General features: G+C 41.6%; 1 protein-coding gene across 2 annotated transcripts; it reads right to left on the reverse strand.

The window, feature by feature from the left end:
• Positions 1–238: 238 nt before the first annotated feature.
• On the reverse strand, positions 239–22,787 carry slc27a4 (solute carrier family 27 member 4). Of its 2 annotated transcripts, none has more exons than XM_010877361.4 (13): positions 22,398–22,787; positions 20,162–20,323; positions 14,673–15,067; positions 14,078–14,236; positions 13,742–13,811; positions 13,493–13,584; positions 13,273–13,382; positions 12,585–12,794; positions 12,195–12,321; positions 11,252–11,389; positions 9,190–9,354; positions 6,118–6,264; positions 239–5,813 (listed from the first exon to the last, which is right to left on the reverse strand). In XM_010877361.4, the coding sequence occupies exons 2-13, from the start codon at positions 20,320–20,322 to the stop codon at positions 5,656–5,658; spliced, it is 1,932 nt and encodes a 643-aa protein (XP_010875663.1). In that variant the 5' UTR covers position 20,323; positions 22,398–22,787; the 3' UTR covers positions 239–5,655. The 2 variants fall into 2 exon arrangements, with proteins under 2 accessions (XP_010875663.1, XP_019909046.1); XM_020053487.3 differs by lacking the exon at positions 22,398–22,787 and adding an exon at positions 21,758–22,058.
• Between the last annotated feature and the right edge of the window lie 69 nt (positions 22,788–22,856).

Raw genomic sequence — 22,856 nt, forward strand, 5'->3', positions numbered from 1 at the left:
ATCAGTCTTGTGAACACATGCAGTTGGCCAAAAGCACTATTCCACCCAAACAGGCTGAAATTCCATGCATTTCTTTTAAACAGCTCTTACACAAAAAGGGCAATATTATCATTCTAATCATTTCAGGGTGGTATGTTAATCTTATTACACTGTTGCGACATTGTTTTGGATGTTCATTTAAATTAATTGTACAGGTCTTTTAAAGAAATATATACAAATGAAGAACTGGAAACTCAAAGACAACAATTTAAATCCTTTTTTATTAATATTTATTTGCCATTGCCAATGATTTTGTATGCTTGATTTACAGCCAGCTAGTCTTTTAGAGACAAGAGGACATCAGTGTGCTGCAGACAGCCCACACCTCACACACCTCGCCCGCACACCATATGTACATGCTAAGAGAAGCCGACCGTCGAAACAAAGAAACACACACACCGCACACGCCTTCCCTTCTCTGCAATTGCCTAACGTTGTTCCTGAGTACCACAATGGAACAGAAAAACACAAGACAAATTAAAAAGTGCATCATGTGGCTTACTACTATTTACTACTAATAAACCAGAGAGATTCTTTTGAAGATGAGATGGAGACAGAGTAATGCATTCAGTACTGAATACCGCCCCAACTATCAGTAAGGAGAGAGGTGTTTCTCTGCATGCAGTTCTGCTTTCTACTTCCCGTTACTTTGTAGCATCTGGTCTCAAAATTGGCTCAAGCATACCATATAACTGATATGAACCAATCATAAAAACATGGTATAGTAACCTATTATTTACTGGCCATTTGAGACTTGACACTCTTGAATACAACCAAAAGTGGATAGATCGACATACTGTTAAACAACCAAGAATTCCATCATAGAGAAAGACCTCAAGTGCCACAGAAATGTGTGCATGGATAATGGTGGGACACTCCCCATTGAGGGCTTCCAAAATGTAAGCAATCGAGGTGGGACTTGAAACTTCATTGGCTGATCCCTTCTGATGACCTTCTTTGAAACATTTCCCACCAGGTAATCAGGACGGATTAGCCAATTGTTGAGATAAAAATGTACAACTGACTTTGTCAATGGCGCAGACCAATGCGCTTAAAGATGCTATAATGGGGAGCATATAGGGTTTTCTCTGTCCTCCTTCAGTGTTTCCATTCATCAATCTTTTTATTATCCATCATTTCAGTACTTCAGAAGAGTAATACACTGATATTTCAACATGATCTTTTATAAATAAATCAGACATTCTTTGATAGTAAGTTGTAATAATGTTTACTCCAGAATAAGGATTTCAACAGTACGGAGGGCAGCAGCCACAATATTTTTGCTGGTAAATAGCACCTCCCTCTGGCTGACGACTAACACCCTGCCCTCACAGCTCCCATTGGTTAGTGACACATGAGCCCTGCCCAGAAACTACTTCTACCCCTATGTACATTCCACACTCGTTCCTATTGGAACCTCTGGGAAGGGCCAGACACAGACACTAATAACTGAGAGTCTATGACGCTCACACAACAGCATGTCTCCCAAATCACCGTCACTGGACTACATGTGTCAGCACACTGAGTAATGTGTGAACAGGCCTGTCCCTTGCATGCTTGGCTACAAGGCTTACTGCTTAAGTAACAGGATGGACATCTGTAAGGATTGGATCAAGACAGCCAACAGATACAGTGGAATGGAAACTAGTCCTAGTACACAGTTGTCAATCTCTTTTACCTCCTGTGGTTGCATTCAGTCTTTTAAAGGTCTCGAGGGCTGCATTTAACAAAACATTAGGATTTGTCATAATTTCTCATGTAGGTGATGAGCTGGTTATTTGCAGGAAACCATGTGAATGTAGGTCTATTATCTCTTCTAATTATCATTACACTTTTGTGATTTCCAATTCTAATTGTATCCTTGCCTCATCGCAGCAACTCCCAGCGGGCTTGGGAGAGTCGATCAGGACATGTCCCCCTAAGCACATCCTGCCATGCCGCTCTGCTTCTTATCACACTGCATACTCAACTGGGAAACATTAGCCGAAACCTACATGCTTGGAGGAGAGCGCATTCTTCGGCCAGAATACACAATTGAGCTTGCAGGCGCCGAACCCGGCACAAGGAGTCGCTAGAGTCCAACGAGGTAAGGCATCCCTCTCCCAACCACCCACCCCAGACAGTGCTGAGCATATTAAAGCCCCAGTATGATGAGATAAAGATGCACTCCTGCTTGCAATGACACAGTTCTACTGCACAGCATTATCTTACACCAGTGTGCCATTTGGAACCCAGATTTCTAAGTAGTTTGCCACTTAAAACAATACTGAGTTTGCACCTAATCCACATTTATTTTTTATTTATTATGACAAACCAACTGTGGGCTGGACTTGACCACCTCGTGGCCAGCATTCAGCATTTGGACTGTTTGTTTGACACCCCTCCCATAGTGGAATGTAGAATTAAACCAAATAGTTGAACTGCAGCTGTCCTTAAAATACACTGTGATATTGCCATAGACTCTCACTTTTCGTGTGTATGTGCTACATGGTGTCTTTACAAAAACCAATGCAGGTCAACTATAAAACAGATAAGGCCTCAGCACAGCAGACTGTTTAGAGGCGCTGCAGTTTAGCGCCCCCCAGTGGGATGGTGCTGTCATAGGTCTTGGGGCTGGTCACGGTCCAGCTGGCAGAACACACACTCAATGAGCCCCTTCCGTCTCACACTTCTAGACTCCTGACACATCAAAGCTTTGATTCGACACACAGAAAATAACAAACACACCGCAAAGCTGTGACATATTAAATGCACAATCAAATAAAGAATAATTAATAATACTTTAAAAAATAATAATTTAAATAACAAAACTGGGTACAGAAATAAATCTGGGGTGCATGTCAACGGTCTAAAATTGATCCCTAGAGTTGTCAGTGTCGTATTTCCTTTAACACATCAACACAACAGGATAAGTGAAAGTAATATGGCTAGGGCTGTTGTCCACCTGTCTCCAATCCATTTAGATCAGTGCAGGTAAAGGGAAGAAGACAAGAAGATAAAGCCACTTCAGACAAACCTGAATGGGCACTTGACAACGGGCAGTTTCTCTGGTGCTGCCCAGCCATGCGCCACCTCGTGGTCATACTACCAAATGACACCCCAGGATCAAAAGTATCAAAGCAGCATTCTCATATAATCCCCAAAATCAATATATACTCTTCTTTACAACATAACTCTTGGTCAGTGGTCACTCATTTTTCATTATCCAACACTCAGAAACTAAACAATTATCACTAATAATAAATACACTTATGGAGTGGAGCTGGAGAGCCATGCCTGCACTTCCTCTTTTTTGTAGTGTTTACCGGGCGACATGTGTCAGATGGGAGATGAAGGGAAGGAACCAGGGATATAGCAAACTACGCTACCCACAATCCTCAGCGTTTTTAGGCTATTTGCTTGAGGATCATTTTTCTTCCCCCTGGTCTCCACCTGTTGATTTCATACAGACAGGATATTTGGCTGGTGGAAAACGGGCCCATGATTGGTTGATTTTGATAGGACATAGTTACAGATAACACTGATCGTCATGGTGGTGGTGACAGTAGTAGCGCATGATGTCCTCAGAGAGAATATCAAATGATGGAAACGTCTATCCACAAGAAGACGAGCTAGAAGCAAACAGAGGGGACTGTTTGGGTGAGAGAGAATAGGGGATTCATTGAAAGTGAGAGGAAAACGTGGCTGGAGTGGTGAATGAATAAGGAAGGATAACGATAAAGGGAACTGTGTACTATAGGACAACAATTGCAAGGGAAGAGGGCAGGGAAAGGAGCGAGTGATGTGGGGGGGAGTAACAGGGAGCAGGGGGAGAGACTAGTCCAGGGTAGGAAACCCAGTTCCTGGATAACCACACAATATGCAGGTACATATTTAACCAAGACAACCAAAATTCAACACACCTCATCTACCAAAACGGTTGAATCCACTTTCTGCTGACCCCACAACTGTCCGGGAAAAGGTTATTCCCTGGACCATGGAGAAAGGGACAAGACCAGGGCTATTCAACTCCAGCCCTGGAAGGCCTAAACACTTCTGGTTATTATCCACTACTTCTAATCAAAGACTGATTCAGACCTGGGATTCAGACCTTGTGTGCAGTAACTAGAAGGTAGAAGCAAAAAACATACAAGTGTTTCAGCCCTCTAGGACTGGTGTTGAATAGTCCGGGATTAGCGCCATGGGACAGGGCCTGTGAATCCGAGTTGGAAAACTCACAGCAAAGGCACAGTGCTCTGTTTGTGTTGATCATTCATACGGCTGAGAAGATGAAACAAGAAGCTACAAGGACCAAAATATGCATCTTTTCCACTTCCTCTCCTCTCTGAGGAAGGACAGTCTTTGGATCGTTCGGCTTGCCAGTCTGAGAGTGGCATTGAAATATTGCTCTCGTCATATCGAGTTCTGAACGACCGAACAGAAACTGACAGAAGATGGTGCTTTTGACTTCAGCTCTCTCTTCATCCAGATTTAAGATGGAACTTAATGCCATACCACAGGCCCAACTTGCACAACATTGACAGAAACCTTCCTGTTAAGTATAAGAACATTCAGAATCAGAACCTTTTAAAATCTAAGTCTTCTATCCCAGAAGTGTCCTGACATTTGTAACTGTAGGGGAGTTAGTTGGAGTTCCAGCCGCTGGTGGTTGTTGTGTAGATTGTGTTGTTGAATATGAGGAGGAGCTCCCACTAGTGGGGGAAGGTCAGAAGGCAGAACGCAATCAAGGATACAGTATAACATGTAATACTATTTGAATTAGCATAATGTTAGGATTTTGATGTTAAACAAAATCCTCCTTTTTGTCTTAAATATGTTAAGATTATTCTACAAATTAAATATATTTGGTGTAATGCTGACAAAATAATACTAGAAAGCTTCTTCTCAGCTCATCTTTTGGCTATTCATTGTACTGCCAATGCTAGATCCCCATTGCACCTAAATCCAACATTGAATTTAAACTCCATTGAAATATGCTTGTTGTACTGTTTTGGAAGAATAGGCATACTGCACACAACTAAAACCAAGCATCCATTTTGTATCAGAAAGCCAGTGGTCACTGATTGGGCATTATGCAGGTTGGGCCTCAGAGGTAGTGACCTCATCAAATTTTTACTGACAAACCGACAGAACAGGTTTTCTTCGTTCAAGTCAAGTTCCTTCATCGCGCATGTAATGTTCCTTAAAGCCAGGTCTTTTTGAAGATTTGGAATAGTTTGTTATGTTTTTGCATTCAGAAGAGATGCCACACGCCGATCTCAACCAAGAAGGTGTCCTTCCAGCAAACGCTGCTCTAGGTCAAGGTAAGGTCGAGCTCCAGGGAGTTGAAGGGTCGGAGGTGACACCTCAGGGGTCAAAGGAATGTATAATGGGAAATGGTGTCTGATTGGCTTGTCATGAGACCAGGATGAGATCCAGATGCCCCTCACTGTGGTCGCTGAGGTAACGAGGGACATAGGCTTAGATAGAGCGAAAAGGGGAATTCTGGGAGTTACCTTTTTCTTGAGGGAGGGAGAGTGACTTTTGGTATGGGGTGCTTGTGTGCAAGAGGTGGATATGGGTGGTTTAGGGATATTGGCTGGGGTGTCCGGTCCAAAGAATGATCAGATCTCCCAGTTACAGTTTCTGCTTCCCTGAGACGATGCCGCTATGGAGCTCCTTGTTCAGCTCCACGTAGCGCCCCCTACTGGGGTCCAGGAAGTACAGTTTGTCTGATACAATGCTGGGGTTGAAACCCTCCCGCCGCATTTCTGTTTTCTGGAATTTATAGGTGCCTGGAGGATGAGAACAAGGGAAGTAGAAGAGAGGAGGAACATTTGAGAAGATTACAGATTGGGCTACTCCTGAGGCCTGTAATCACTAAGTTGTTTTGATCTAGGATCAGTTTAGCTTTTTTGCTCATACTCAATAAAATGAGTATGTCGAAAGGGCAGTCCTGAATTCAGATCAACACTGACCATTTGAAATTTTAAAAAATATCGTCCAAACCTTACACCGGTTATTTCATTTAAAAATGGAAAGTGAACACACATTTGGGCGGAAGCAAAGGTCATTGGGACATGACTTGACGGGACCCACCTGTCTTGTTGACCTCATTGAGGAAGCGGAGGAAGACAGGTCGCGCATAGGGGGGCAGGGCTTTCTCCAGATCCTTCCCAAACTTCTCCAGGTCTGTAGATCGCTCTGGATCTGCTATGGCGGCCATCCCAGCCTTGCCCTCAGCCCCTGAGACACAGGAAAATTAAACATTTAATTATTTGGGGAATATTCAACTTGGTACAGGCATTTAATTGAACCAGACTTAACCAGAAAAGAATAGTCGAAGGTTGGAGAAAATGTACAGGATAGTAGCTCCCCAGGAACAGGGTTGGGCAGCCCTGAAGTAGAAGATAATTCACAGGTGTTGTAATAATTAGGGGACCGTTGGATTTGACTTACAGGAAAACATTCTTTAGCAGTGACATCATGGGTCAAACTTTCTCAACACTGCTTGTAAAAGCAGACAGAAATGGCTGACAACAGCAAAGCTTACATACTTAATACTTCACTGCATATGCACAACTAAAAACGGGGCCACATTTCAAGTGAAGGGAGGAGAAAGATTTCCAGTGACTCTTTCCTCTCCCTTCACCTGAACTGAGGACCAATTTTTAATTTTTGAATTATTGGCATCCTTGGAAAAGATGACCAAAAAAACTAAGAACCAAAAATTTTTAAAAGAAACTTACAAAATTAAGGTGACCAGATGTCTGAAATGAAAACCGGGGACATTTCCAGTTTGCCGGTCAATATATCATTACATTATCTGATGTTATTATCTATGAAATAAAAACTGGGAACAATTCCGGTTTCTTGTATTTAGTCTAACAGGCACATTGTGATAAACAGAGAAAACAACTATATTACAGAAACATCCTGAACTGTCTAGGTCTGTGGTTTCTGAACAGAAGTACCAAGTCTGAACAGCCATTCAGTGGTCCTGGTTGTCTGGGCAGAATATGAGCATAAAAGAACATGAGCTAAATTTAAAAACAGAGACAATAGACTTTTACTTCCACTAAAATCACTCTCCTCTTTTGTTTACTCATCTTCTCTTTCTTCCTTTCCTTCTCATAACCTTCCCACCTCATCTTTGACACTCTCCTCGCTTCACTCTTTTTACTCTCTTAATTTTTCCTTCTCACTCTCTTCTCCTTCCTCTCCAATCTTTAATAATAAATAGTACACTGTTAGATAAAATACTTTGGTTTTCGCTCTCACCTTGTACTTGATTGATTAATTAGTTAATTTCTACCCTCACCTGGTTGTTTAGGTCTGAACTGGGAACCAATTTAAAGGAAAAACCATAAACCTGCGGACACTCGGCCCTCCATGAAACTGGTTTGACACCTGTGACCTAGACAGTAGCTAGCTAAACTCTACATAGCTAACGTCAGCTCGAATAACCCATTTTAAACCTTAAGGAGCAGATCATCTATCTATTTAATAATAATAATTTGTAACATTATAACATCACTAGCTAGTATTTAAAACGATTGAAACCTGTCTCGAAAAGACGTTTGTGGTGATGTTGTGGATTCACTTGACACTTGCAACTTCTGGCCGAGTTTCCCACTGCAGTTTTCTCTAAATGATATTAGATAGGGTATTGGGGAAATTAGAATTTGAAATGGAATACTTCACAAATTATTTTTTATTGATGGCTTATTCATGGTTATACAAAAAGGTTGGTTATATAAAAAGGTTATACCAGGGACAGGAAAAGATATAAAACTTGTAATTCCAAACATTATATAATTTTAGTTGGATTGCCAAGATAGCTAGCTGTTATCTAGTTAAATGCTAAGGTTAAACCTATCCACCTATCCATTTATATGGCACTACACTAGCCTAGGACAACAAGAAACCAGGCAAGCCCAGTTCAGCTGGCCCGCAATAGAAAGTGTTGCCACCTCTAAGTTTTGAACCCGGGTTACCCACGTGTAAGGCTGTGTCATTAACCACTAAACCACAGGGCTGTACATCTGCCGGGTGTCAGTATAGCCTCTTGTCTCTATCCTGAACAAATCCTATTTTGCCACTGTCCATTTTAATAGTTCATTGGCCATTTGTGAATTACATTGATACAGTTAACCTGACTAACGCTTCTTACTAAATTTACCTCCACGACAAATAGCGGCTATGTATTGCTTTTGCCACTGGCTGTTTTAACAGTGTATTAGCCAGTAATAAGCTTTACCGGTCTCTACTAACTTACCGGAATAGTCATCAGAATTTAGCATTTGCTAGCGAGTCTGCCAAAGCGATTTCATTTAATGGCATAAGAACGTATTTTTTTCATTCATTCGTGAATTACATTTATACAATAACTATCAAAAGGCAACGATAACTAACTTTTTAATCTGTTCACACTTAATTTGTGTATTCTTTTTTATTCCTAAACGTTTGTTTTTATTTGCATAAGTAACAGGTAAATACTGAAAAGTGCACATTAAATCAGTGAGTAAAGAAATAAAAGAGATGACATTTGTGTGTGCTTTTACATGTTTTGAACTGGAAAATGAGTTTTGTAACTGGACAGTGAGGGAAGAACAGTGTTAGTAACAGGGAAATAGCTTATTAATTTTTATTGAGGAACAAAAATGTTTTTCTAGATGGGTCCATTAAAAAAAATCCCACAAGTAACAATATCTCTATTCAGTCATCAACCAACTTTCGCCCATTCTCGAAAATGAACAGCGTTTCACTTCCATATATACTCAAACTGGATCAAAGGCGAGCACATCCGGGTGTAAGGCGCAGAAACTAAGCTTCATACATCATCTAAGGGGCATTTTCTTTTATCTGAAATGGGTACCAAAGCTTCGTTATGACATGTCTCACTAGAAGAGGTGTGTACTGAAGTGTCGCTTCAAGCGTCCCATCAGTAGAGTGTGCCCCAGGGTTGACCCTGCCTAACCATTTACTTTTCATATCTCCCTCACCCTTCACTTTTCATTAATAAAATGCCCCCAGAGCCGATACTCTGTGTCCGTTTTTGTGTCTCTCCCTGTTACACATGGAATTGGGGGGAGTTTTAAAGCACCATCTCTACTCATTAAACATTAAACAATGATTTCAAAAACAGAGAACAAATGAGTGTTGCAGTACCTGGGACCTCCACTCCGTAGACCACAACGTCCTTCATGTCTAACAGACGACTTAGCGTCCCCTCCACCTCCGTGGTGGACACGTTCTCCCCCTTCCAGCGGAACGTGTCCCCAGTGCGGTCCTTAAAGTACATGTATCCAAACTGGTCCATGATGAGAACGTCACCTGTAAGGAGAAGACGTTATTCATTTTTAGATTATTTCAGGTCTGTTTTAAAGGAAGACCTGTAATTAAATCAGCTCTGTTCTCTTGTTCAACTTATTGCTATATCATACCTCTTCAGCAACATACTGTAGGCAGTGTGTTTATGAATAAGCCTTCCTATGAACAAAACATTTCCTGAATTGCAGTAAATCCAGGATAATTTCCCAATTTTGGTAAAAATAGTGTTAGGTTTGGAGTACAAACCCGATTCCAAAAAAGTTGGGACACGGTATAAATTGTGAGTAAAAAAGTAATGGAAAAATGTACAAATCTCATAAACTTATATTTAATTCACAATAGAATATAGATAACATATCGAATGTTGAAAGTGAGACATTTTGTAATATCATGCCAAATATTGGCTCATTTTGGATTTCATGAGAGCTACACATTCCAAAAAAGTTGGGACAGGTAGCAATAAGAGGCCGGAAAAGTTAAATGTACAGATAAGGAACAGCTGCAGGACCAATTTGCAACTTATTATGTCAATTGGCAACATGATTGGGTATAAAAAGAGCCTCTCAGAGTGGCAGTGCCTCTCAGAAGTCAAGATGGGCAGAGGATCACCAATTCCCACAATGCTGCGGCGAAAAATAGTGGAGCAATATCAGAAAGGAGTTTCTCAGAGATAAATTGCAAAGAGTTTCAAGTTATCATCATCTACAGTGCATAATATCATCCAAAGATTCAGAGAATCTGGAACAATCTCTGTGCGTAAAGGTCAAGGCTGGAAAACCATACTGGATGCCCGTGATCTTCGGGCCCTCAGACGGTATTGCATCACATACAGGAATTATACTGTAATGGAAATCACAACATGGGCTCAGGAATACTTCCAGAAAACATTGTCGGTGAACACAATCCACCGTGCCATTCGCCGTTGCCGGCTAAAACTCTATAGGTCAAAAAAGAAGCCGCATCTAAACAGGATCCAGAAGCGCAGGAGTTTTCTCTGGGCCAAGGACCATTTAAAATGGACTGTGGCAAAGTGGAAAAGTGTTCTGTGGTCAGACTAATCATTTTGGAAAACTGGGACGCCATGTCATCCGCACTAAAGAGGACAAGGACAACCCAAGTTGTTATCAGCACTCAGTTCAGAAGCCTGCATCTCTGATGATATGGGGTTGCTTGAGTGTGTGTGGCATGGGCAGACTACACATCTGGAAAGGCACCATCAATGGTGACAGTCATATCCAAGTTCTAGAACAACATATGCTCCCATCCAGATGTCGTCTCTTTCAGGGAAGACCTTGCATTTTCCAACACGACAATGCCAGACCACATACTGCATCAATAACAATGTCATGGCTGCATAGAAGAAGGATCCGGGTACTGAAATGGCCAGCCTGCAGTCCAGATCTTTCACCCATAGAAAACATTTGGCGCATCATAAAGAGGAAGGTGCGACAAAGAAGACCTAAGACAGTTGAGCAACTAGAAGCCTGTATTAGACAAGAATGGGACAACATTCCTATTCATAAACTTGAGCAACTTGTCTCCTCAGTCCCCAGACGTTTGCAGTCCGTTATAAAAAGAAGAGGGGATGCCACACAGTGGTAAACATGGCCTTGTCCCAACTTTTTTGAGATGTGTTGATGCCATGAAATTCAAAATCAACTTATTTTTCCCTTAAAGTGATACATTTACTCCGTTCAAACATTTGATATGTCATCTATGTTGTATTCTGAATAAAATATAGAAATTTGAAACTTCCACATCATTGCATTCTGTTTTTATTCACAATTGTACAGTGTCCCAACTTTTTTGGAATCGGGTTTGTACCAGCTACAATTGGGGATAGGGTAAAATTAGTGTTAGGTTAAGTCTTAAGGTTAGGGTTAGATTAGAAGCCCATCACCTGAGAGATAGGCCATGTCTCCTTTCTTGAAGACACTGCTCGCAATCTTCTTGTTGGTTGCTCCTTCGTTAACATAGCCGTCAAACCTTCTCAGTGGATCGTGCTGAATGATTCTACCCACCAGCTGTCCAGGCTCACCTGAACAGAGAGAACATTTCACAGATTGTTATTAACCAGTGGCAAGGAGAGGAGTCAGGCCTTGGAGTATTCAAACAAGAGTGTATAAAAACCAACCATGGACAGCCTGGAAATAGTGTGGGTGATTGAAATGTAGGGGGTGTGATTTACTAAATTACTACATTTCAGTCAATCAAAGGACTATGAGGCTTGGCTCTAAATCAACATGCGAAAGAGCAGCAATTGGTCTGCGGCAATTCAATTAAAACGGGCTCGAGAAAATGGCAAAAATCCCCAATCAAAATTCATTTTCCATAACACAGTCTTGTTATTTTGTGGAAGACACATTTATTTGGGCATATAGAGTTTATATGTGAAAACTAATTTGAAGATTTTATCACTACAGAACAGCTGACGCCTGAAATGTAGCATTTTCAAAGAGTTATGCCAGAGTTGGTTGGCGGCCCATGGTGCATAGCTGAGATAGAGCTACACATTTCACGCCAACTTGTCACCGCAAATTCACTTCGGTCTTCGCATTTAAACTTTGTTTCTTCTTCTGTTAGGGAATTCAATAAAATATCAATGCTAGAACAGAAGAGAAATTATCCCCCTTGCTGATTTCATCAACCCCTTGAGTTACTTTACCCTGCTGCCTTGGGCTGACAGGATGTGGGATAGGGAATGACCCGCTTGATGTACCAGGTGATACAGAATCAACCAGGGCTAGTGAACGTAGAATGGAATGTATGAAAAGATTCAAATCCCATCCCCCAACGGCATTCAGGTGACGGTTTGTTTATGCACTATACTGGCGGTGACGAACCAGGCTTGCAGGGGATGCACACCCCGTCGGGCCCTCTGATAAGCTCCATTGTATCCTCGTTCACCTTCACCAATCTGATCGGGTAGATAAAAGGCAGGATCTGGCTGTTGAAGCCGCAAGCTCCCGTCTGTATCACAGAGAAAAGAATGTAGTGTTGTTTAAATGGAACAGAAGGAATTCAGAGAACGGCCCTGTACCCCCCTCAAACTCTGTTGGCTTAACGGCTCTACATGCCTTGCACCTATACAGCACATCAATAGAAGCTCCAAATGTAATACCAACAGGATGATGCTATCTCAGACCACTAATACCCTCATTTTCACTCCTAATGATTGGATGCCACATAATAAACGACAACCTAAGAACCAAAATGTCTGCCTGGTGCCTCACCATATTGTTGAAGTTACCCAGGCTGCAGTTACACTCTGTGGCTCCGTAAAACTCGGCTATCTGTGTCACGTTGAAGCGGGAGGTGAACTCCTCCCAGATGGATTGACGCAGACCATTTCCGAGGGCCATGCGGACTTTATGTTTCTGCTCGATATCTTTCACGGGCTGGTTCAACAGGTACCGGCAGATCTCTCCTATGTACTGGACAATCTAGAAAACAAAGACGAACAGTCAGCCAGTCTCGTATAATTTGAAATAATTATCAACAATTATCTGCCCAAGGCTGGGGAACTCCTGTCCCAGTTTGGTTTTCTTCCTCTGCTAATCAGGGACTCACCTCGAACTCCAGGTCAGTAAAGTGAAATGCTAGGTAGAAAAAAAGGGTTTCATGCTCACGTCGCCTTCCCTTGCTTTAGCCAAATAACCTATAAGTTAACAGCCCAAAATATTAATCAGATATATCTTCTAAATGTATTTATCTGAGATTTCCCAAACATAAATCTCCCTGAGTTATAGTTAATCTTTAGTTAATTATCAGCCCTGTTGAACAATAATTGGAAAACACCTTCTTTTGACCACTAACTCAAAACAAAAACCTTTTTGATCCTTGCTTAACAATTCAGTACAGATGTATTATTAAAACTGAGCTACACTGAGTCAGCTAGCTTTGCGTGTATGTGTGTCTCACCGTGCAGTTGTACTTTGCACAGTCGTCCCAGAATCGGGAGGCGGAGAACTTCTTCCTGATGACCACCGTCATGCCGTGGATCAGGCACTGCCCAACTCCAACTATGTTACCTGAGGAGGAGGGAAAGTGTCAGAGGGAACACACACTTAGCACGCATGCGCACACACAAACGCAAGGACACAAACACAGCACCAACACACAGCATAGCTCTCAGCGTTACCTGCAGAGTGGTAGAGTGGAAGGCAATCGTACAGCACGTCATCCGATGTCATCCCAAAGCCGTAGTACACCAACGCTGCCATGCGGTAGTACCTACACCAAGCACCGGGGGAGGGGGGGGTAAAGGATCTACTGACAGGTAGTTTCTACTCCATCATGTCCACAATTCATCGTGTCATCTCCCCCCTTACACTGCATCTGAACAGCCCCTCCCTGGTGCCAAATATCATATAAACCGGTGAGTGACTACCTGCTGTGGACCACAATGGCAGCTTTGGGCATCCCGGTGGTGCCGGATGTGTAGATGTAAAACAGACGGTCTGAAAGGCACAGACCATGAATCAGCGAACACACGCATAGAGATAAGGGGGAAACTGGCCGTAATAAGAAAGCAACAAATAGCAAAACCGTCGGGCTTCACCGACTTCACCTGTGTAGCATGGCAGAACCAATGGAAGCATCCCAAAAGGGCAGAATTTCAGACAGGCTCCATCAAACGGTCGATCCAAAGAGAAAACGAGTAGCACGAGCCAGTGATTCGGCTCCTAATACCCTGTGATGGGATAGACTTGTCTGATCAACTGACCTGTGAAGCAGCGGTCTGGGCGGCTGGGTAGGTGGCAAGGGCTGGCGTCCAGTAGAGGCTCCAGGCTCTCTGTCCCCACAGGGACACGTTTTGAATCCAAGTCCCCTGAACACAACATCTGGACTGTCTTCCCCATGGAACTGTGTACCTCGCAGACAGCTGGAGGAAGAGGGCGAGAGGAGGAGGTAGAATGAGGATGGAGGGAGTGGAGGAAAAACAAAGAGAGCGGGCGAGAGAATAGAAGGTGAATTTTAAAATATCCTTAATAGAAACTGAGACAAATAACATGTCTCTCCCCGGTCTGCGGGGAAATGTGCCGACTGAATTTGGCGTTCTTAGACATGGAGGGATGCAGGTTTTCAACCACTTGAAGAGCAAACAGGTAAATACAAATGTGATATAAATAAATCCTGCATCATTACTTCAAACTAGACCACATTCATTGTCAGACAGGATTCCTCCTGCTTATCATGGCAAAAAAAATAAAATAGCCCCACAGTCAAATAAAGCATAAAAACACTCCTCAAAATGATACAAATAAATACATTTAAAATGTTAGGGAATAGGCCCATTCCCAACATTCACCCATCCTCACCTTCAGTAAGCTCACTGCCGAACACCACAGCCTTGGCATTTGAGATTGTGACGCAGTGAACGAGGGCCTCCAGCCGCAGGTTGAAGTTGATCAGGGCAGCCTCCACACCAATCTTGGCCATGCCCAGCCAGAGGCCCACGTACTGGGAGCGGTTCTCCATAAAGAGAGCCACCACGTCTCCTTCTACGAAGCCCCTCTGAAGCAGCAGGTTGGCCACGCGGTTGGAGTACTCGTCCAGCTCCCGGAAAGACCATTTCTCCCCTGTGCCTTCGAAGATTAGCGCAGTCTTGTCCCCGTGCCGACGCACAGTCTCGGCAAAGATCTTGGGTAGGGTGTTTCGTTCTCGCAAGTGACGCTTGACATTCCACTTCACCTTGAGTAGGACGCCGGCCGCACTGTGGTGGAGGAGGTCAAGGACAGGGTGAAAATGTGCAGACAAAACAACAAAAATACAAACAGCTTTAAGGTGCTACGTTTCTAAACTAAGCAATAATAATAATAATTGTAATAATATTAATGTTAAAAAGGCGATAAACTGGGTTTACCCCCATTTTCAATACTATATACATCTAAAGACAGGTGATAAAGGAAAAATCGGAATAGATGAGTGGAAGAACAAAATGAATGCAGATGCTTACAAGTGTACTGCATGATACAATAAAGCAATTAACATCCTATCATGCTCTGTGGCATCTGTAAAAATACTGAGCAGGATCAAGATGACAAGAGGAATGGATCTGACTTTAAAAGAGGGTTCATTATTAGGGCATGGACGGCAGGAGCTCCAGTCAAAAACGACTGCTCAACTGGCTGGCGTTTCAATAGGAACAGTGACTACTACATTCAGATCTATGGCAAAGACATCACTAAATAGGGTTGGAACTTGGGGTTGGAAGAGCTGTGTCTGGCATTTTCCAGGCATGGTTTGGGTCCAGTTGTCTCCTTAGAGTGAAAGGTAATCGCAAATCATTACAAATGTATTATTATTTATAAGTGATCACCTTTATCCAATGGTGAAACATTTCGATCCTGTTGGGAGTGGTCTCTTTCAGGGTGACAATGCCCCGATCCACACGCCATGAGGGGGACACTGAATAATTTGATGAGTATAAAAATTATGTGAATCATATGCTATGGCCTAATCCAATTGAACACATATTGTAGGTTTTGGACTGATGTGTTATAGAGCGCTCTCCACCACCATCATCAAAACACCAAATGAGGGAATATCTTTTAGAAGAATGTTTTTTTGTCCCTCCAGTAGAGTTCCAGAGACGAGAAGAATCTATGCCAAATCACGCTAAAATGTTCCTGTAGCTTGTGGTGGCCAAACACCTTACTGAGACACTATGTTGGTTTTTCTTATAATTTGTGACCCAAATATACACGACTTAGAACGCTGTGCTATTCGGGAGTGAATGTACAGCTGTAACCACTGGAGGGTCAACTTAGCCTTGTGCTTAGGGTCATTGTCATGCTGGAAAGTTCAAGAGCATCCCATACGCAGCTTTCGTGCAGAAGAATGCAAATTGTCTGCCAGTAGTTTCTGATAACATGCTGCATTCATTCTGCCATCAATTTTCACAAGATTCCCCCGTGTCTTTAGAGCGCACTCCCCCCCCAAAACATCAGTGAGCCACCACCATGCTTCACAGTGGAGATGGTATTCTGTTCACTATAGGCCTTGTTGAACCCTCTCCAAACATAGCGCTTATGGTTATGGTTTGGTCTTGTCACTCCAAATTACAGTGCCAGAAGAAGTGAGGTGTGTCAAGGTGTTGTCGGTGATATTGTTACCAAGATTTTTTGTGGCATTGGCGCAGTAAAGGCTTCTTTCTGGCAACTCAACCATGCAGCTAATTTTTGTTCAAGTATCATCGTATTGTGCACCATGAAACAATCACACCTTCTTTTTCCAGAGCAGCCTGTATTTCTCCTGAGGTTACCTGTGGGTTTTTCTTTGTATCCTGAACAATTCTTCTGGCGGTTTTGGCTGAAAATCTTTCTTGGTCTACCTGACCTTGGCTTGGTTTCAAGAGATCCCTGAATTTTCCACTTCTCAATAAGTGATTGAACAGTACTAACTGGCATGTGCAAGGCTTTGGATATATTTTTATATACTTTCCCATCTTTATAAAGTTCCATTACCTTTTGACAATTATTTTCTGCTCCCCATTGCTCAGTATCTAGCCTGCTCAGTGCATCCATGTGAGAGCTATCAAACTCATTGACTATTTATACACAGACACTAATGGCAATTTAAAATGCCACAGGTGTGGGAGATTCACCTTAAATTGCCATTTTCACCTGTGTGTGTCACCATGTGTGTCTGTAACAAGGCCAAACATTCAAGGGTATGTCAACTTTTGATCAGGGCCATTTGGTTGATTTTTGTTATCATTATGATTTAAAAAGGAGCCAAACAACTGTGATAATAAATGGTTTCATATGATCACTATCCTTAAATATAAGATAGGTTTTTGCATGATCAGTCATATTTTCAAAATCAATGCCAAGATTTCACAATTTCTGCCAGGGTATGCAAACTTATGAGCACAACTGTATTAATTAATAAATACAATATCTCTGTTTTGCTTTTTTAAAATTGAGAACATGCTAGAATTCTAGACTGCATTCTTAAAAGGTTGCCATTTTACAGTAGATTGAGAAACAAATCTGATGAAACTATAGCCAACCGCCACTCTGGAATTGTAAAACTTGTGTTTTGCAAACGCATGCATTTAAAGACTTTAAAACAGATTAGTACAATAGGTGCTCAAGTTGCAAAATCTTGGTGTGTACCATAAAGTGGAGTGGAATGACTAAGTGCTTTTCACAAGCAATAAAAACATTATGTTTGTGAGGGTAGGTATAAAGATGGCCTTGCCAGCTACACCTCCGGCAACTTTTTTTGCTATATCGTTTTAGTGTGGGAGTAGTACCCTTTGTATGATAGTAGCTGTGCTATTCTTTTTATGAATTAGCTATACAGGTCCATCCATGTTTGAGGTGGTCCCTCCGAACAGGCAGGTAAAACTTAATTCCTTTATCTGTGCTGAGTCACCCAAAAAACAGCTTCTTCCTTTGCAGTTAGATACTAGGGCGTCTCTGGCCTTTAACTACTTCCTGTTTTATCACTGAACAGTGTAGTAGGGGGAGGGGCTAGAGGCCTTACTCAGGCTATACACACTGCTGAACCTTGACACACTATTGTACCAATCCCAGATTTATCTGTCTGGTTTAGGTCTTTTATTAGTCTATTCAATATTTTAGTCTATTCTTGCAAAGTTGTAGAAAACCTGATATATAGCAGTCCTAGGTTCCAATATAAGTTTACTTTAGTTTCTGGTATATATGAAAACATTTACAGTGGAGAAAATATAGCCCAAAAACTTTTATTTGAGCACTTGAAAGGTTGATTTTGATATCCAATAGGCAGACACAATTGCAAAAAAAGTACTTATTTCTAAATGCATTTTTTCTTATATTTACCAAGACAAATGTCTGGAAGGACTAACTGAAGATAAATATAATTGAGCACCCTACATACCTTTGTTGAAGTGTGAAGACCTACCTGCACTATTACCATATCAGACACCTTCCTTAACACACAAGAGTATTTGAAATATTTCTAATACTTCACAGGAGTAAAACAATATGCAAGTACTTGTATTTTGAACCCAGGTCTAGTGGCCAAAAACGGGGCTAGATTCAGACTAAGACCCGGCTCACATGCGACAACTAAGGGTATAAGGGTTAACCCCTAACTTCTATTTTGGCAACGCTGCAATTCCACCACTATTATGCCATTCCAGACTGTTCTTAACCTGCAAACATGGACAGGTTACTTGGGCCTGAGGGAGATGGGGCAGTAACCATGGTGAAAACCTTTAAGCCATGAACACTGACAACACAAACACACAGCACACACACCTCTCTCTCACTGTTTCTGCATTTCGCCTCAGTCCTCTTAGGCATCCCTTCATATCTTACTAATAATGTTAGACTTCCTGGTCACACTGGAGCTTGTCTTACAAGAATATGCTGATTTTCTTGTCAGAGACAATTCCACTCCCACAGCGCTCACTATTGTGAAAGTATCGGTTGTAGATTTATTTATTTTTTTATCTGGAATTGCTCCAAGTTGGTGCTGCTGCTTATTTCATAATCCATTGTAGAGCATTTGTCTGTCGCTATCCCCCCTGAGGAGGGCTTTTGTTGGTACAGGTATTGGCAGAAATACACTCAATTCCACTGTGCCCTTTTTTCAGTCAGAACATATCCACATTATTTTTAAAAAATATAATGAAATATACATTACAATAAAGTAGAAAATTACGTTTTTCCAAATTAAGTAAGTCCCAGTATAAAATGATGGGCGAAATCTTCTAAACAAAATATACTTTTTAAAAGAGTTTCATGCACGAGATGGTAACAGTTGAAAAACCACAACCACAGTATTTCTTACTTTGGATAACACAGATGATTGAAATTTTTTCATTTCATTTTGAACTATATTCTGTCTGTTCTCAATCAATCAAATGTATTTTATGAATCCCTTTTTACATTGGCAGTTGTCACAACAGAATTTATAGATATCCAGCCTGAAACCTGAAAGTGCAAGCAACAAACTTTAACACACTGTGGCTAAGAAAAACTCCCTAGCAGGGTCCAAACTAGAGAAGAAACCTAGAGAAGACGGAGTAGTGGCCAGTCAATTTCTGGTTGTGCACAAGATGAAGACTATTAGAGTACAAAAATGATAAGAGTACTGTTTTGTAGTGACTGCACATTACCTTATTCCATAACACAATGACACAGCTAATCTAGTAAGTAGATCTACTACAATGTTCTTCCCTATAAAATATTTTAAATGGCATCTAAATGAAAATTTACCAGAATTCTATTAGATTATTAAATTGAAATAAGAAATAGCCTTACATGATGCGATTCAAGTTCTCACCATTTGGGTACAGAGACGAGACTATCCAAAATACTTCAGTGTGAGACAGCTGCTAAAATGTTGTGCAGACTGCATTGTATCTAATCTTGTATGATGTATGTTAATTAAGCCCACCTTCAATTTATGTACACATGTACTAATACATTTCCTCTGTAGGGAATTTGGGGTGGATGATTGACAACCATTCAATATTTTATTAATTAATACCAGACACTTAAAACCAGATAAAATAGGGCCCCACAAAAAAATTGCCCTTCTGTGGTGAGACCCTCAGTCCACACCATTTTGGCACACAGAAGACAACACCTGTCTGTTTGTTTTCCCTTCTCAGCTCTCCCTAGAACATTAAGTCTCTCACGTTAGACCCTGCTGTGGCACATTCCTTCCAGTCTTACAGGAACATGCTGCTTTTTTCTTCTGGGAGACAATTAACTACACTTGCAGTGCTGCCATTTAGAGACTTCGAAAACAAATCTATTGACTTGCAGAACAGACACGCCTCATTCTACACTACATTCCGACTCACTGTAAGTCCCTGCCGATGGTCTTAGCAAAGATGTAGATGAATTTCCAGCCTCCGGAGCCCAGGTAAAAGATGAAGAAGGAGGGGACCACCTGGTACCAGGGCAGACCCACCAGGAGACGGAGGACGAAGAGCAGGGCAGTGCAGCAGGCCAGACGCATCATCCTAGACAGGAAGTCACAATATACATTTTTAGAACATATTCTAGGTGACTCATTTAGATTCAAGTTGACTTCACATGGACTTGATTCATAAAATATTACACTTAAATTATTATATTTTTTGCCCGCTGGTTAGTAATGTGCGAGGGAGCTTTGGTGGTCTTCCATTGCAAATAACTACTTTTAAGAAGGCAGAGCAAATATTCTGTTATGAAATAATGTAATAAATGTTATAAAGCATGAACAAAGCCTTAACTTTAATTAACTCCTGGTTTCTTTTATTGTGTCTCTGTCAATAGTTCCCTCTCCATAGTTGCCCTTTGAATGAACTTGTGGTAAGTGGCTCTGGTGGTTACAACTTCCTTAGTAGAATACGTTTTGAATCTCTTTGGACAGGAGCTTCAACTGAATAACTTACATGCCAAGTGTTATCTCGTACAGTGTTACCGTGTCTCACCTTGCTGTCAGTCTGACCTTTGGCACTAGGCAAGTGTCCATATGTAAGACTAAGGATTATATCATTTCAGTTTCCTGCATCTGAGCCTTTCCTAAGCAGCATTCAAATCCAGGCGTATTGGTGTCTGGCTGGGTATGTTGCTGATGTCAGCAAATGAAGTAGATTCATTCTGTTCATCCAGGCTTTTCTCCATGAAGGGAGAGGGGCCTCAAACTTTTTCTGTTCTAAATCTATAGATTATCTTTGTAATACACATGCCTTTGCTCCATTTAATGTATTTATACATTAATTCCAGACTTGGATCTACTCTAGGTGGTGTTAACGCTATAGGCCCTATGCTTGCATGTTTCCGCACGGTCCAGGTTTTATGTCCTGATTTTAGGGGCTTGAGTAGGCCAAATGTATGTTTTGGTATTAAATATATTTTAAATTGACTATGGTTCAACAGCGTCATAACAGTACGCAACACGTGAGGATTGTGGAGTTAGAACGCACATCCCAAACATTTATAGCAAACACTCACAGATTACGTTAAAATTATTTTATTAGTATAGAATCAGGACATCGGACCCGAGGAAACAATATTTTGAAGGAGGCCGCTCTTAGTGCTAGCTACCTGATATCGCCAGTGCCTTTCATTTATTAATGGAATAGGAGCCAATAGCTGCAGTGCATCTTTTGGCGTCAACAATAACACGTTTCTTATTTCCAATGTTTTTTCCATTATGAGAGCGCAGCATCATTATTAAATTGGTTACCTAGAAATAAAATTCTCTCTAAATATGTCCACCAGAGATTAAAGTGATTATGATGAAAATGTCAACGTACGTGCTCATTTTCGACATGGGGTACCACATGCCCTGGCAATTACATATAGTAGCCTATATAAAGTAGCCTATGCTATGTTAGGCTATAGCCAACAGAAAATGATAAAATAATACTAGGCTATATCCCCATCCAACATCAACAAAATGTGCTAACCTGATCATCTATGGCCACCGGGAATAGATCAGGGCTACAGTCTATGTACATCCCGGAAACGTAACTTGCGTACCATCATAGCAGCAGTACTGCGGAATTGGGAAATAAAAAAAGGCTGACCATCCCCAGCAGCAGCTATGCCATGTGCGCGCCAGGCCAAATATATATTCAGAATCTTTACAACTCCAAAACAGTTTTTAGGCTCTACATTCGATCGAAAGTCCGATGTATGACTAAGATGATGAGATGAAAGCAGCATCAGCGATGTGGAATGAGTCGCTAGCGCGCAAAGAACGGCGTACTAAACATTGGGATATCCATTCTGTGCGGTAGCCTCATTAATTTATTGTGTCAACGCTGCTGATTGTAGCCTGTTTTCCGCAAAACGCACTATTGGCACTGACAGACCGCTGTAGCATACCTATAGGCTACTATCAGGGTAGGTCCTACATAATGGAATATAATCTTGCAACAGATTCAAACCTGGTCCATTCAAACACAGGCTCCATGCAAGGTTGTTAAAAGGACGGTTGGTGAAGCCTGCGTATTTCAGACCTCTCCCTAGCTAGGCTACTAAATAATCATGGTGCCGGAAACATACCATGAGGGAAATACCTATAAGTGGTATTCGTTGACATACCTTGTTTCACGTTCCCACAATCACAGTAATGTGCGTATTACACCAGACGTGGAACCCGTTTTGTAGGCTACAATTCCACCTTGATCGGCTTAGCCTTTCACCGCTTTGGCGTTTACTTGCGCGTTGACACACACACAACACACACACACACACACACACACTCGGGTCTCCGGTAACAGCGCACTCCTTTCTCCGGCAGGATTATTAGGCTAAATCAAATTTGCCTGGCTACTCGGCTCGACTTTGCCCCATCTAAATCATCCCTTCATTCTTATCGCCGATATCTTTTCTCAGCTTCATTGTAGCCATGAACTCGCTCGCTACAGTAATTCAAATGACCTTATAATTTTCTTTGTTGAGCCCGCCCCCTCAACATCCACCGGTATTATGCATCGTTCGTCACCAAATGGGAATCGGAAATTCAGCAATAGATTAAAAAAATGTAAGGAAAATCTAACT

This window comes from Esox lucius, chromosome 14, assembly GCF_011004845.1.
Source record: "Esox lucius isolate fEsoLuc1 chromosome 14, fEsoLuc1.pri, whole genome shotgun sequence".
In the NCBI taxonomy this organism is placed as follows: Eukaryota; Metazoa; Chordata; class Actinopteri; order Esociformes; family Esocidae; genus Esox; species Esox lucius.

Coding starts and splice junctions, on each gene's coding strand:
- slc27a4 (XM_020053487.3), bottom strand. Junction 15,068..20,161: donor ACCATCGGCAGGGACTTACA/GTGAGTCGGAAT, acceptor CCTCCACCACAG/TGCGGCCGGCGTCCTACTCA. Junction 13,812..14,077: donor CCCAGACCGCTGCTTCACAG/GTCAGTTGATCA, acceptor TGTGCCTTTCAG/ACCGTCTGTTTTACATCTAC.